At 32.7% G+C, this 17,053-nt stretch overlaps 1 protein-coding gene across 1 annotated transcript; it reads right to left on the bottom strand.

Moving 5' to 3' along the window:
• Nucleotides 1–1,013: 1,013 nt before the first annotated feature.
• LOC132271218 (calcium-dependent protein kinase 1-like) lies at nucleotides 1,014–12,080 on the bottom strand. Its single transcript, XM_059772536.1, has 7 exons — nucleotides 10,407–12,080; nucleotides 9,293–9,436; nucleotides 8,994–9,146; nucleotides 7,453–7,568; nucleotides 7,049–7,216; nucleotides 1,936–2,160; nucleotides 1,014–1,406 (listed from the first exon to the last, which is right to left on the bottom strand). The coding sequence occupies exons 1-7, from the start codon at nucleotides 11,197–11,199 to the stop codon at nucleotides 1,284–1,286; spliced, it is 1,722 nt and encodes a 573-aa protein (XP_059628519.1). The 5' UTR covers nucleotides 11,200–12,080; the 3' UTR covers nucleotides 1,014–1,283.
• Between the last annotated feature and the right edge of the window lie 4,973 nt (nucleotides 12,081–17,053).

The following is a 17,053-nucleotide window of genomic DNA, read 5'->3' as shown; positions in this document are numbered from 1 at the left end:
CATTTTCTTCTCTCCCAAAATATCCCGCCATTTTCTTCTCTCCCAAAATATTAATTTTGACAAAATCCCGACATTTCAACAACTCAGATTTTGATTTCTTTCCAAAATATTGTTTCTTTCCAAAATATTTCAGCAACCCAGATTTTGCCGTTTGGGTGGAGATTTGGAACGCGAGAAGGACCATTGATTTGTTTCCATTAATTTAGATGTTTGGGATGTTGCTCTGTTCCAATATTTCTCCATTCATTTGTTTCCATAAATTTTTTCTTCCATTTCTTCATATACTAGGTCAGTTTATTCCAAAGATTTATTTCCATAAATTCAGATGCCAGTCCAAATGTTTGGGATGTTGCTATGTTCCAATATTTTTCAATTCCTTTGTTTCCATAAATTGCTCTATTCATTTGTTTCCATAAATTTTTACTTCCTTTTCTTCGTATACGAGGTCATTTTATTTGTGTACTGCACAACATCCCAAACAGTTTGTAATTTAAGTTAATATAAGTTGTACATAATATCCACAGTTTGTAATTTAAGTCAATATAAGTTGTACATAATATCCCAACATAATCCTAATAAATTATTTGTACATAACATCCCAACAGTTTGTAATTTAAGTCAGTATAAGTTGTACGTAACATCCCAAGCAATACTAAAAATAGGTAATACAACATTTTAGGTAATACAACATTTTTGTATAAATCTAATCTGACACATCAGAATTTTATCCCATTTTAAATAATACTTACCATTTTAAGTGGTATGTTTTCAGTAGTATTTAAATTTTCGTTATCAATAATTAGATAAGTCCTTAATCCATTCAGAATTAATCAAACAGATATAGATATATATATGTGAAATCCTTCATAACCGTACAGTTGATAGAAAGTAAAATACAAACTAGTCTTCAATTCGTCACTCATTGACATTCACTCTCGAGCATTAATGACATTAAAACATAGACCTATTTCGTAGGGATTCGAAATATACTGAGATGTTATTGTTCAAAAATATATCCAAAACTTAACAAAAATAATGATGAGAAGAAAAATAATAATTTTCTTCTGCTTAGTGTACAACATAACAGAGCTGGATTTAGTTGTAAGAGAATTCTGAATGAATTCAAAATGCGTACACAGAATGAGCCAGGCTGCTTCTTCAGTGAGCATTGGTGTTCCGGCATATACACATAATACACTCCTCCTAACTCTATGAATGTATTTTTGGTCACAATAAAGATTAAAAAGAACAAAGAAACAAGAGCCTCATGGAAGCCAATGCTGCTAAATTCTCGGTGCATCTTTGAACCCAATGCTGAAACTCTTATCTAGGCACTTCATCCCGCAAATGCCAGCGTTCCCTTTTTGCATCATGGCCACAAACTCATTGTAGTCTATGCGTCCGTCCTGAAAAGTTGATTAAGAATCGGAATTATGAACTTCTACAAATAATCATATGGTTTTTCAACTCAAACTAATTCAAACTGTGAAATGCGGTCAATCCATGCCACATGGATGCCTAGTAGGCTAGTACGATGTGTTTCAAACTTAGTTTTAGAACTCAAATCACCGGGCTCAATTCAAAAGTTAACTTTGTATCAAATTACTTCAGCTCCATAGATGCTAGTACAAATGCTTAACTATGTCGAAAAATTTATTCACGGTTGTATTAATGTCATTGATCTTTCATTTGGAAAAGAAAAAAATACATAAATAAATAAACTGAAATCAATTTGAGTTGTCAGCTGAATCGTCTTCATTCATTAGACCAAGTTATTCCCAAATTGAGTTTCTCGAATTTAAGACAAGTAAACTTAGGCAACTTTTTAGTGTAAATCAGTAAAGTTTAGAACACTGGTTTCAAGAATCATGGATGCAGGTGAATTTTCTTAACAGGCACGGAGAATTCGTAGAACGATGAAAAGGAAAAACTTACATTGTCCTGATCAACTTCTCGGATCATTTCTTCCAGGCGGACATCCTCTGCGCCAAATTCCTCACAAGCTTGTTGAAGCTCATCCATAGTGATATAGCCACTTCCGTCCTTATCGAAGTATGAGAAAGCTGCAAATAGATGATCTTGTCTCTCAACTTTGTTTAGATGCAAAGTTGCAGCTATGAACTCCCCATAATCAATTGTTCCACTGTTGTCAACATCCGCCTACAATTTAAGAGCATGCAGAGAATCAGAAACAAAATTAAAGACACTCATTCACAATAATTTTCATACTTTTACGCTGACATATGAATGCCTCATAAACACTAAAACGACTTTTATTTTTATGCAGAATAATTTCTATAATACAGATCAAAGGAAATTAAGAATAAAGATTCAACAAGTATTGAGATTTTTGCCAATAAAAAATAAAAAGTATTGAGACTTTTGATACTGTGATATTATTCTAAAAGAACCTCGAAAAGTATCATACCTTCGCCATACTACTCAAAATGAAGAAATCAATATGTCGTAAAACATTGTATTTTAAAAAAACCCTCCAAAACAATTCATTTTTTTACTTTAAGGACACCACAATTGTTAGAAAGATTTGACTTGGAGAAAATTGGTGATGCTGCTTAATACACACCAACAAAATTATGATATTAACACTGAAGTGCAGAAAGAGAACACGACCATCATGCCGGTACATGAACAAGGAATATTAGGTTGTGCTTCAAGGAGAAGAGGAAGATATCAAAATGGGGCATCTCAAATAATTTGATACTTAGCAGATCAATTATCACAAATGGCGTTTCACTATATGATGAACGTGGAACAGACATGAGCCTCAAGATTCAGAATGCAATGAACTTAAAAAAATAATAATATAATCAAATTAATCTATACTGTAATTATGAATTACTTTTGGCTGCTTTGGGCAGGTTATCTCCTTACCATTTTCCAGTAACTATGTAATACAAAATGAATTTCATATTTACCTAGGTCTTCCCTCTCTTTACTTTTAAAGTTATTGAAAAAGAAAGAATTCTAAACTGAATATATTGATTTTTTATGTGATAAATTTTTTTCCTGGTTTTGCAGCCTAAAAACTATTACTTTTACCATCAATAAAACATAAAAAGAGAAACCTGCTTAAGGACTTGAGATGTGGCTTAAGTTGCTTTCTCTATGCTGAAAAGTGTGCATTAACAACTTGTCACACACCCCCTGTTGGACTCTCAAGCAAGTCGCTTAGGAGGAGTCTGCATGGCATGAGAAGGGTTGATTTCTAGTGTCTGAAAGATTATAGAATATTGTAGAGCTTGTAGATAAGTGTTCTAGAAGATAGATGGGATGTCTATATAAGGAGAGGATGTATCATTTGTAAGAACAAGCTACAACATATAGAAGTCACCTAACTTGCAATTTTAGCTTCTATGACCACCGTCACCCCATTATGTACACCTTGTCCTATAGTTACATTAAGCATCAGTTTCAATTTTAGTTATTGTATGTCCATTATGCACCAACCATTTGCCATAGTAGGCAAACAAATATTCTACAAACAAAAAGCATCCACTCCAACTAATATTCTTTCGCTACTCCAAGCAGCATTTGAAATCTGCCGCCAGTAAATTTACAGCAAGCTACTGGTAAATTCACGGTAGCATGGCTCAAGTGGTTGAAATATATATTTAGAGTTTGACACGACTCGAACCCTACACGAGATGAAGTAAAAGAGTTTATGAAAATAAACATATGATTTTCCAGTGATTAGAGTAGCAAATCTTGATATATATATTTATATATATATATATATTATAATTTTGTCTACTTGACTATGGCTGATTGATGTTTTTCTTGTTATTGGGTTCTGGAATAACTATCTAAACTTGTTGATTTAGACTATCTTGTGGACTTGTTTATTCAACGGGTTACACATGTTGTGTCGTGTCATCTTAATGTGTTACACATGGTGTCGTGTCATCTGTGTAATAAACTCGTCGTGTCAATGTTGAAGGCCTGACATGATTATTAAATAGGCGTTTTCGAGTTGACTTGTTTAGTAAAATACCGCCATGAATTGCTTATTAACGGAAAAGTGACTATTCATAACAAATGACATCATATACACTACAAAAATCACACCATATGTCCAATGGTATAACCTCCCCTCCCTCAAAGGGGAGGGGAGGGGTTCGAGCCTAATGTGGGCAAAAAATGTGTGCGAGTGTGTTTCTTGCCAATTAAAAAATAAAATAAAATAAAAAATAATAATAAGAGTGTGTCACAAATAAGATACCAAGAACAAAATCATTTTAAAGTCAAAACATCATTTTCAACCATAAATTTTTGTTTAAGGAAAATGAAGTAATCAATCATATTGATCTTTTATTTGATATTGTACATGTTTTAGAGCGTGAGAACTACCTAAGACAAAGCAACTACAGGGATAGACATCTACATCAATATAACATAAAAAGAGAAATTTGCTTGAGGACTTGACATGTGACTTAAGTTGCTTTCTCTATGCTTGAAAAGTGTTCATTTTGTCCGACTGCCTAGTTTGTACAAAAGTCTCATCAATCTTTCACCCAGTTTCCTCACTCTCTCTTTTTTTTTTAATGGGACAAATAGTATCGCCTAATTATACCTTCTGATTTCATTGAATTTGACCTGGACCATATGTAATTAGTGAAGTGGCAAAAAAGAAGCACTGATAAATTTGTACCCGTCCCGTCCATCATTTCTCTCACATTAAAAGCACCTAAAAAAACTTGCACACTCCCCTGACATGTTCCTTCTCATAAAAGTACTACAACATTTGTTCTTTTCAAAACAATGAGTTTGGCTCACCACATAATCCCTCCTCCCCTTTTTAAAATCCTTTACAATTCATAAACTATATATTCACAAAACATTGATGGGAGTGGAACACGATCTCTGTTCTCATTTTTATTTGTCTGATCTTATATATAAAGTAGGGTAAAGTGCATTTAAACCCCCTCAACTACCCCAACTGCAACTAACCCCCCTCATCTACAAATAACCCCCTCCAACTATGAAATTGGTTAAGTTTTAGGACAGAGAAGATTTTTCCGGTCATTGTCTTTGACGGAAAAGTTAAAAGACTTTTTTTACCCCTTCTCAAAACTACTTCGTTTTGAAATTTACTCACTCAAGTAAATGAGGTGGCAGCTAGCAATCTCAAAGACCAATACAGCACAGCCACCTCATCACATATCAAACTGTTGATATCGTCAGCAACCTTATCACAAAGCATCGCCTTTATTTTATTATTATTTTATTTTTTCAAACTCAACATTACATACATATGTATATATTCTTTCTTCTTCTTCCCCAATCTCCACCATGGACGGCCAACACCACCATCTCTCTACACCAAGTTCTCCACCGCCATCTAAGCCTTTATCACAACCACGTGTATATACAAGTACCACAGTGACATATTCCAATGGTGACCGTAAAAATCAGTCTGGTGATTGGGTTTTACTTGCGATTGGATTTTGCTTGGTGATCGGTGACAAAATATTCATAGGGTTTTGTGATTGGGTTTGCTTGCGATTGGATTTTGCAAAGCAGTTCTTCTGATTGGGTTTGGCGAGGGGTTGAGAATTTTGCAATTTGGTTTGCTTGTGATTTGGGGTTGAGAATTCTGCCACTTGTACCACCAATTCCCGAAATTGGAGCTGCCGCAGCGGAGTCACGGCGGCCTTTGGTGTTCTAGATTTGCAGGAGACCGGAGTCCGACTCGTCCACAGCTTGATGGCCTGCACCGAGGCGGTCCAAGAAGACAATCTCAAGCTCGCCGATGCGTTGGTGAAGCACATTGAACCCAACCCATCTCAGCACAAAATTTCCAATTACCGATACCATCATCACCCACACTAAACCAGTACTCCCATCAGAACCCAACCAGGCTTCACACCATTCGCCGGAGTCATCGTGTCCAGCCGTCGACCACAATTAGTTCCCAATCGCACACCATAAAAGTCCCAACCCATCTCACCACCGACACAGCAAACCACCAGCCTCGTCGTAGCATCAGCCGGAATCGCATCATTATTCAGGATACCAAGCATTGCATCGTCATCGCCCGAATCTTCTCTTGCCATCGTACTCGCCGGAATTGCACAATGGGATTGTAGTGGTGAAGATGATACATGAGATAGATAGATAGATATATATATATATATATAGACAGAAGGGTGTTACAGTCTTTTAGCTCTTATAAGGGCTTTTTCGTCATTTAATGAGAAATAATCCATCACGTGAGCTGCAAGGGGTTAAAATTCAATCTCCGGTTGCCAAATTGGGTAAACTGCAACCAAACAACATAGTTTTGGGGGTTTTCTACTACTTTAGAAATTTAAGGGGGTTTTGTGCTCATTTGGGTATAGTTGAGGGGGTTTAATGCACTTTACCCTATAAAGTATGAGAATATTAAGAAGATAAACATACAAAAACAGGAAGCTTATGACTAGTTAAATGAAACACTAATAAACGCTACTCAACTAATCCTAAAATTTGTGTGACACTAATAGACACTCTGACATAGGACCATGTTTGACATTGTGTTGGACACATGAAAATCCCCTGACAATCATAGAAATGTGTCACTAGTAATTGATGCATGTTTAATTTTCTTCAAAAGAAAAATATGATTGTTCACAAGGCCAAAACTACTTAAAGCATGCAACAGACAATTTTTCATATATGGAAACAAAAAATAATTTCAAGAGATTAGATAAAATAATGGACTAAAAATAAATGATATCCATTAAATATTACTCGTGTGGCAGTTGTTGGGTAGAAGTTTGAATATATTAATTAAAATTTAAAATATATGGAAGTCGTGTATCGTGTCCATGTCTGGTCTGCATTCGTGCTACACAGCCATTGAGTCTACCTTTGAAGCAAACTCTCTCTCTCTCTACGTTTTATAGACACACGTATTTTTTAGTTGATGCATTACTTTATTCTAGCATTCGAATATTTGAGGAATACCTTTATATCTCACGAGGAAATGGAAAATCTTTTGTATCATGCAACTCAAAAAACAGACATCAGCATATAATCTGATACTTACTGCTTGCATCAGATCATAAATTTCAGACTCCTTAAGGTTAGCACCAAATCTTTTTAATCCAGCCTTGAGTTCTTCAAAAGTGATTTGACCACTGTTGTCAGTGTCTATCATCTTGAACATTTCTTTCAGGCCAGCAATTTCTTCTTCAGATAGATTTTCTGCAATTACCTGCAAGAAATAACAGTCCTTGTTGTTACACAAGTTTCAACATAACACCAAATATGTTTCTTTTGGTTCGTCTGAACCTCCCCCCACCAACAACAACAACAAAAAGGGCTAAATAGGTTTCTTGATACATAAGTTCATGCACATATTAATTGGCCTTAAAATGTTTTAATAAACATAAGTCTGCATGCTAGTTTTCCTAAAACAAGTCTTGTGCATCCACTGGACAAAGGACTTACTCTAAGAGCCATTTTCTTGAGCTTGTTCATGGCAGAAAATTGTTTCATGCGACTTAGAACTGCAGAATCAAGAGGTTTGTCAGGAGCCACACCATCCACTTGAACCCAAGGGTGGCCTGCAAAGATTTTAAAACTGCATATCAGTGACAAAGTCATCAAAATCATATTTGAGATATGATCTTTAGGAAGCTTCAGGATGGAATCATGAGATAACATCCACAACTGTAAGATTCAATGTTATGGGTAAAAATAGAGAAAATTATATAATGCATTCAACTTGAGGAAGGAAGAGTAGCAATTAAATAAGACAAAATAAAACGCAAAAACTAGAAGCAAATTCAACTTGAGGAAGCAAGCGAAACAATGAATACTTTTGGGGAAAAAAAGGTAAATAAAAATAAAAATATTTGAGTAAAATAATCTAAAACTGGCAATTGAAACACACAAGTCATTGGAAATGCACAAAAATGTAGAAAATTTCAGTTGCTAACATTATTTGTAGAGGAAAGGCTGCTGACAATGATATTAAAGTTCTTCCTTCAATGAACAAAACCATGCTATGAATTCAAAGAACTTAAAATGTAGCTTGGTAAGTGAAAAAGAAAATTCATTCTACTCTATAACTCAAATGAAAATCATATTAATCCTGATAGGAGTCTCAATATTATACTAAGCTTAGAAGACTGGGAAAAACTCAAAAGGGATGGTTAGGATTTGAGAATCATGGCAGGTAAACTCATATTAGGCTAGGGAAACTAGAATTTATTATATTTTTGTCAAAAGATGACAAGAAGAATGGCAGCACAGCAGTAGTCGTGGTGGAATTGAGCTTTCTCAATAGACTTAGAAAACCCAGTTCATCCATCATCCAATAATTCGAAAGAACAAAGTTAGGAAGAAATTGCCATCCATTGTGCAAATAATCTGGCAGGCCCCTGTTTATTTCAACAACGTAATAAGGTTTTCCGGTTCAACTCTCTTATCCAATAGAGATAAGAGTGCAGTAATGGATATCCAAGCTATACAAGTTCATCAAAAATATTCCAGTAAGAAAGATAACTGTTTCTTAATAGAAAACAATTATCTGACAAAATAACCCAATGTAAATACTTCACTATCAATTACTGGAAACCCACAGTATAATGATGTAGCAAAAGCTCCAAATATTTGCAATGATTAAACGTGTACATATCCAGCATTAGGAGCTATGACAACCATAAACTAAAGATCTCCAAACAGAACCACAACCACTACGATGGTATTTTAGTTCAAAAATTTGTAAATTTTTCATTGAAGTTCAGAAAATAATGGCAAAGTAGCCAGGATAGGGTTGGAACATTGAAAGCTGTGTTTCAACTTTCAAGTTTTTAACAGCCCAACCTAGTAGAAAAGACAAATTGTTTTTAACACCCCATAGCACCAATGCGTTTCAATGTTAAGAAATGAGGGAAAATGCTATTCAACCTGAATTTCCATCTTTGAATCAAGTGATCTTCGTGTCATAGTAGATAATTAAGCATAATGCAATTGTGAAGACTCACAGAGAACTTCGTGTGCAGTTGGCCGCTTTTTAGGGTCTCGAACAAGCATTCTCCTCACCAAATCTTTTGCACTTTCTGAAATACTTGGCCAAGGATCTGAAGAGAAGTCAAGATTACCATGCAGGACCTCTTCAAATATTCCTTGCTCGCTTTCTATATAATCAAGACAAGGGCGAAGAAGAATAAGAAAAAGAAAGAAGGGGGAAATGGTTATCATCAGTAACATGGAATCATATATAGAGCAACAGATTTAGATTGACAAGATAGATGTAAATTTCAACAAATTCTGAATCTCTCACCGGCCCAGAATGGAGGTACTCCACTTAACAAAATGTAGACAATAACCCCTGCACTCCAGACATCTGCTTCAGGACCATAGCGCTTTCGTAAAACTTCTGGTGCAACATAATATGGGCTACCAACCACATCATTAAATTTTTCACCTGAAAGGATTAAACTATCAGTTCTAAATTAGAGATTAAAAAAAGGGGCTAGCACGAGGCTCCTGCCATTGCGGGGAATTAGAGACTAAAGAGTAAAATTTATAGCATTAAGTATAATAGCTGTGAGTTCATTGAAGTGTCAGACAAGAGTCTGTAGAACAGCAGAAGCAGTGTTAAATCCCTCCGCCTAGAGATCCATCTGCGAGCACACGTAATCACGCATGCAAGTGGAACCTGGGTTATACTGTTGAAAACAGTTTTAAGAAACCAATCACAATGCAACTTAAGGTTGTATAATGGTTTATTATGACAACAAATTTTTGGAATGCCAAATGGTAAACTTAACAGACCAATCTAAAACCAATGATTCAATTTTGGGTTTTACTTTCATGAATCATCAAATTTATTTCATCTTAAAGTCCACCAAATTTTACTCAAGCATAAGTGCATTGATGGTATCTATAAAAAGGCTGCACAATTTCAAAACTGTCTAATCCAGCAGTGAATATATGGTCCTGTTATTTAGAAACAGAATATAATAGTAGACAACCTCATGACTACAAGGTCAAATAAAACAAAGAAAATTCAACCAGTAAACAAAGGAAACCAAGGAATTTATCACACTCAATACAATTAGCGATCTAATGTAATGAACATCACTTTGCCTAGAGAGAGAACCAGCTTTCGCTGGTAACACATATATATTCACAAACCTGGTAGGGAACTTACTAAAATGTGGCTATCTATGTATAATGTCAGGTCCAAACTTGATGTAGAGATAAACATAAAGTGTTTGAAACTTCAATTGGAACCACACCCATTTAATACAAGTCTACTGAGAGCTGAGCAGCATAATCAGATCATCAGAACGTTTTCAAAAAATCTCTAACCAATAAATTACAATGACAGACTACGAAATCAATTATAGGAGCAACATGCACAATACAATACAAAACCATACAAACTATACCTGGCTTGAAGAATATTGATAATCCGAAGTCAATTGTTTTGAGAAGCGAATCCTCCTTCTGATCAACTAAAAGAAAATTCTCAGGCTTAAGGTCTCGATGCATAACTCCCAAAGAATGGCAAGTTTCAACAACCCCAACAATAATCCTAGTAAGCTCTGCAGCCTTTCTTTCGGAATAATGACCGCGCTGAATAATTCTATCGAAAAGCTCACCCCCTGCACACAACTCCATAACAACATGAACTGCCACTGCATCCTCATAAGCCCCTTTAATTGATATAACATTTGGATGCCCTGCCAAGTGGTGCATTATCTGAATTTCCCTCCTCACATCCTCCACATCCTCATCAGATATCAACTTCCTCTTCGCAATCGATTTACAAGCATACTCTTTCCCTGTTGCTTTCTCCACACAAAGAAATGTGGTTCCAAATTGCCCTTGTCCTAATTTCTTCCCCAAACTGAAAAACTCCTTCAAATTACCAGTTTTTGTTTGCAACACTGAATTGATCCGAAGGCCACTAGGCACCCTCTTCATACGTGGGGACTTCTTGGGATTTGCCGGTTTCTCTTGTTTTGATCCCGGCTTCGGAATTGTCACATGTTCTGGTGGTTTGCTTTGGACTGGCATAGGTGATTCTAGGTCTTTCAAGGAAGATTGTGCCTCATTGACAGTTTCACCATTAGTAGTAGAAGCTGTGTCGTCCGGTGATTTGGACCGCCACATTGCAGCCGAAACTGATTGAAAAAAAACATTTTTTGAAATGCTTGGCCCAACACAAGTATTCCCCATATGGTACTACAATCAATTCCTTCACAATACTCCCTCTACTTTCAACATTAAGATCTAATTCTATTCACTAAGATCTGATTTTTCATCATAAACCCAATATCATACTCAAGTCAAACCACCTAAAATTAACTCCAAATTTGTCAAAGAAAATAAATCAAAACCAAAGCTCTAATTATCTAAAATCAAGTCAAAAATTAACTCAAAAATCGTCAAATAAAATAAATAAAAAACAAAGCTCTAATTATGTAGAATGAACTATAATTGATGTTAAAATCAACAAATATAACAAAATCAAGTGATGCCCACTAAAATCAAAATCAAAATCAAAGGTTAGATTGAGGGAGTGAAACGGTAATTGATGGCAAACCCAAAAAAGAGCAAAGATTTATATGTAGCAAGCATAACATAACAATAGAAAATGAAACTCTGTTATACAAGCAGAGAAAACAAAAACAAAAAAAAGAGAACCCAAATGAATTCAAAAAGTCAAAACATCTATTGATCAACGATCAAATTTGATCTACTGAAAAAAAATAAACATAAAAGAACAGAACAGAAGGGAACAGAGTAACCCTTTAATTTCTTCAACAATTCAACGTGGGAAAGTTACAGCGGCCAAGAAAAGTACAAGGAAGATAAGTTAAGATCTTGATGAATACAAAGTGCCAGCTTCAGCTGAGGAAGTGTTTGGGAGGTAAGAAATTTTCGACTAATTTTTGGTTTATATACTTATATATGGCTGTGTGTGTGTGTGTTCAGACAGAATTTTCTTTTCGAATCTTTCACGGAAAACGCGTATGATGATCGGAGGACATGCCAATCCCTACCTCTCGTCTCGTTCTCGCTGTACTTCTTAGAGTGGGTTTTGTCAACTCCTTTCGTATTTGGTCAGTGGTCAAGATATATTTTCCTCTTAATTAATTAATTTATTTATCTATTTAATTAATTAATTCACCTATTCACTATTTACAAGGAAAAGACATCCGTAACCCACTTTTCAACATTTATAGACAGAATTGACTAATTTAACATTAACTTTATAAATAAATAATTATAATTTTTTAAATGACACAATAATTTTTTTATATTATTTCTTCCTATCTCTAATTTTTAATATTTAAAGTATCTTTTGACAATATAAATAAAATACAATAAAATTTGAATAATTTTGTTATGTTTAATAAATTATCTCTTTTGACTAGACCAAAAATAAATAAAAAGTAATTATTAAAAAAATTATATCTTTTGATATGAAAAAAAAAAATTATAAAAAATATATATTTATTGAATAAATTATTAATATTGTCTTTATCGAATAAATTTTTTTTTTTTTTTACTTACCAAAAAATAAAGTTACCTCTTTTGACAAGATTGAAAAAAAAGTTAATTTTGTTAAATAAATATCTCATTGTACCCAAAAAAAAAAAAATCACTATAAAATAAATTATCCCTTTTGATTGCCAAAAATAAAATTATTAATATAGAATAAATTATTTTATTTGAGAGGAAAAAAAATAGTAAAGATAGTAAAAAAATAATAATAATAAATTATATAAAGAGTAGTTATAAGATTATAAATTAAAAAATTGTACATTAATGAATTCAACGTCCTTCTTGTCAATTTTTTTTTAAAGAAATTGAGGAGAAAATTGGAGTGCATACATGGTTTCCCTTTCATAATTATATTGAAAAATAATTTTATAATTTACTTTTTAAGGTTAATTTTTTTATTTCATTTATTGATAAGGACAAGTAAAATAAAAGTATATAAAAAGGAGTGTCAATATCATATCCTTCATAGTGTTGGGAAAAAAAAAATATTAATATTAAGAAGAAGAAAAAAAAATTTAAGTTGCATTCAGATTATCGAATGGACGATTTATGCTCTGGTCATTAGGAATTAAAAAAAAATTGGATAGAAAATAAGGAATGGATGAGACAACGGAAGAAATTGTATATTTTCTTTTTATTGTTCAGTTGGATAGAAGAAAAATCTCATAATTTACTATGTTAGTTAAGAGTGAAGGAAAGAGAATGTTTTAATTAATTTTACCATTATATCCAATAATATTTATAATATAGTAATTTATAAAAGAGAGTATTGTAATTTAAAACTTGTATAATTTATTATATTATTTAATTAAAAACTTCTATAATAGTTCACTTGTCTCCCCTCCTTTCTTCCGCGCATTTTTAAGGTGATGAAAAATTGTAAAGATAATCCTTCATATTCTCCTTTATTTCCTTGTTTCATATTCTCCTTTATTTCCTTGTATATCTCTACAAACAATGGAAGCTCTTTCTTTCTCCTTTATTTCCTCGTATATCTCTATAAAAAATGGAAGCTCCTTCTTTCCTTCGTATTTTCTCCCCGCGCATCTTTCTTATCTTTTTTTTTTTTTTTTTTTTTCTTAGAGCATGCACATAGCTATTCCTTTCTACTGAACATAACATTAAATTTAGAATCAGAGAAAATTTAGTTCAAAGTATCGATTGAATATTTACAAACATACCATGAGTGAGTATAACTATTTTTTCAAAAATAAATAAATCAATTAAGTGAATTTAAATAATTAGTGGCTCATGTTAAAAAAAAAAAAATTTAGTAAATATTTGGAAGTATTATGGACGGTATATCGGGATTTGAAGTTTTTTTTTGTTTTTGTTAATAACAATAGTAATTATACAGGTAGACCATTCAACGTTTATTATATTAAACTTTCTTTAGATTTGTCAATGCTCAATTATACTTTGTCAGTCTTGGCTACTTCTTTTCGAGACATAAGTTGAATTTTTTTTATAAAATGACATTACTATTCATGTATGAAAATTTTTTTATCCTTCCATTTTATGAAAATCTTACTATTCATGTATGAAAATTATAACATTACTAACTTTTAACACTTAAAATCACTTTTCGACAACCAATAGGCGTATTTTTAGGGAGGGCATTGTAATTTATCCCAATAACAAAGATATATAATTAATACTCTAAATAATAATATTTAAATTCTATAAAGATCACCCGTACTTAGAAGAAAGCCAATCACCAAATGTATTTTGCAAGAGTTGAGAGGGTCTTGATTTGTGTTTAAAATTTGGACCCCAAAAGTGTATATAATTTCTTTCCTATTTTAATCGAACAATGACTATAATTAGTTGGGTTGGTCACCTACACCAGTTATATATGTAATTGGTGTGTATATATATTATAATGTGGTAATAGCAACGTAACAAGTGAGGCACAAAAAAGTTGTTATGGTGGGCACATTGGATGATTATTTAAATTTAGTGAAGTGATGGGAAATGGATGGGAAATTAGCAACCAATTAACCATCTGATACGTGTTTCCTACTTTATTTTTGTTTACTCTTTTTATAATATTCTGTTAGTTGGTTCAATTTATCTGTAGAATTAGAACTAATTCGATTTCAAGGGTTTCATACAAAAAACAATAATAAAAAAATAACAATTGAGATCGAACCAAGTGAAGTGGGCATCAAGTGAAAAACAAAGAAGAAGACGAAAAGTGAGCATCAAAACTCAACCAATTTGAATTATACAAGACTATATATATATTTTTATTATTATTTAAAAATGTGACAACTTCCTAATATAAATGATAATTATACAAAGGATATATAGGTTGGGAACTTGGGATTAGATTAGATATTTTGCCCTTGATACATAACCGAACCGAATCGATTTGAAGGGTACAAAATAAAATCAAAACCCCTTCAAAATCGAACAAATTTGAATTTTTTATAACAAGTTTTTTTTTTTGTTTTTTTTGTTTCAATAATTTGGTATTTGCAAGTGGTTTCATGGCTGTCTTACAGTAAAAATAAAATAGTTTTTCATGGTAGAATCATAGGATAATGATTTTAATTAGTAAATTAAGTGAAATTAGAAGTAAGAGATTTCTCTTTATTTTGTTGTGATTAAATGAATAAATAAATATAAAATGTTGATGGATGAATTTTATTAGTGGTCTAAAGTGCTAACAACGATGGACACCGCAATCAATGCCCATGTTGCCGGCCAATCCAAGTAATTGCTTTTAAACAAATGAAGCCAAATGCAAAGAGACTTTTTAAGGGAGACTTTTGTGTGTGTGATACTCTTATTGGATGAGGTGATTTATTTTAACGGGCGCACTTGTTCGTTTATTTAAAAATTAAAATTATTGGGTAATCCTTGTTGCGACTTGGGCTCATTGTCTACATAAATTGGCTCACCTGGATATCTTCCGGACGTGACGCAAGTTCAAGTTATTAGATAATCCTGCATACCTACCCATTTATACCTAATCATTTTTTCATCCGAATTCAATGTGGGACAAATGACCCTTCTTACATTTATTTATAAAATCGCGATAATTATTTAAGGATATCAATTTAACCGGTCTCATCTAGTCCATTTCTATTGGGACGGGTTTAAAATCATCATAATCGAGTTAGGGATGTGTTTGAAACTTTAAAAAGATAGTTTAAAATTCGCAAAGTACCGAATCTGCATTGATTAATAATTATTATATAGATAAATATTATTTTATTAGCTATAATTTTCAATTTTTTTCTTTTATAATATTTTTAAAATTTAACAATGTTTTTGTTATTATTGTTGTTAAATAGTTGACTATACTGCGAAAAAGTTACAAAATTTATCATAAATTTATTCAAGTTTGAATTATTTTTTAAAAAAAATATAAATATCACGATGCCACAAATCGAGTTTGAGAAAGAAAAAAATTATTGATTGAAAGAGTTTGAGAAAGAAGTGTCACTTCCTCAGTTCCAAACCTGTCCCGTTGGCATTCACTCACCGTTAAAAAAAAATAATAAAAATAAAAAATAAAAAATTGTCAATAAGTCTTTTGATTACACATACGACTATTAAGATGCAGTAAATTAATTGATAATCTTGAAGGCAATAATTAACCTTTTCACTGTTATTGGATTAATTGCAAATATTAATGATTTAAAGCTCTTAATTTCTTCAATAAGTATGGATTGATGTGATCTTTTTTCATATAATTGCTTAGAAGCTGACAGGACCATGTCAAAATCTTCCAGCTCGAGTTCATTTAAATAATTGAAATTTCATACAAATCAGCACTCTCCTCTCTCTCTCTATACACACACCCACACACACACACAAACTTAGTCACGCAAGGATGATGTGTAAAATATATTGATTACTTGTTGTGGACGTGCATGTTGGTGGCTCAATAAACTACTTTAGTACTTTTATAGGCATACCTTCGAGGAAACTAAGTGCAACAAATGGGGTACTCAATATTGCATATTTTGATTTTTGATGGTATCATGTGGTTGCTGTGGGTGTAGGATATATAAATATACATACACACGTGGGCGCGCCAATAGTTGCTGCTATGACTTAATTTTATTCCGGCATTATCCAATGCCTTAGTACTTTATTCGTGTTCGAGTCCCCTTAACCAAAAAAAAAAAAAAAAAAAAGAAATCAAATCCTTTCAAGATAACATTATTTTTTATGGAAAATTTGGGATTGTAATGACAAAATATTCATGTGATAAGCATTTTTTTTAGGAGTTTTAAGTACTTTTCTTCCATGAATATTTGTTATATGTTTCATTGCGCATGGTGTGTGTGTGATGGGGATTTAATGCTATAATTGTTGGAGATTAATTTTGAACGTCTGTAGAAATATTTTAGAAGTAAGACTTGTGATCATGTAAAATCCATCAGTAATAACTTTCTTGTATATAATTATATTATTTTATTTTTTTGTCTAAGCAAATAATACGCCTGCCTTATTTTTTTTTTTTGGGACTTTGATCTTTAGATACCACATATTACAATTCTTAATA

The sequence above is a fragment of the Cornus florida genome, unplaced genomic scaffold (genome assembly GCF_030987335.1).
Source record: "Cornus florida cultivar Cherokee Brave unplaced genomic scaffold, ASM3098733v1 CherokeeBrave_3.0.0_Hap2_Chr08, whole genome shotgun sequence".
In the NCBI taxonomy this organism is placed as follows: Eukaryota; Viridiplantae; Streptophyta; class Magnoliopsida; order Cornales; family Cornaceae; genus Cornus; species Cornus florida.
Note: the sequence above shows the minus strand (reverse complement) of the source record. Positions and strands in the feature narration are given on the sequence as shown.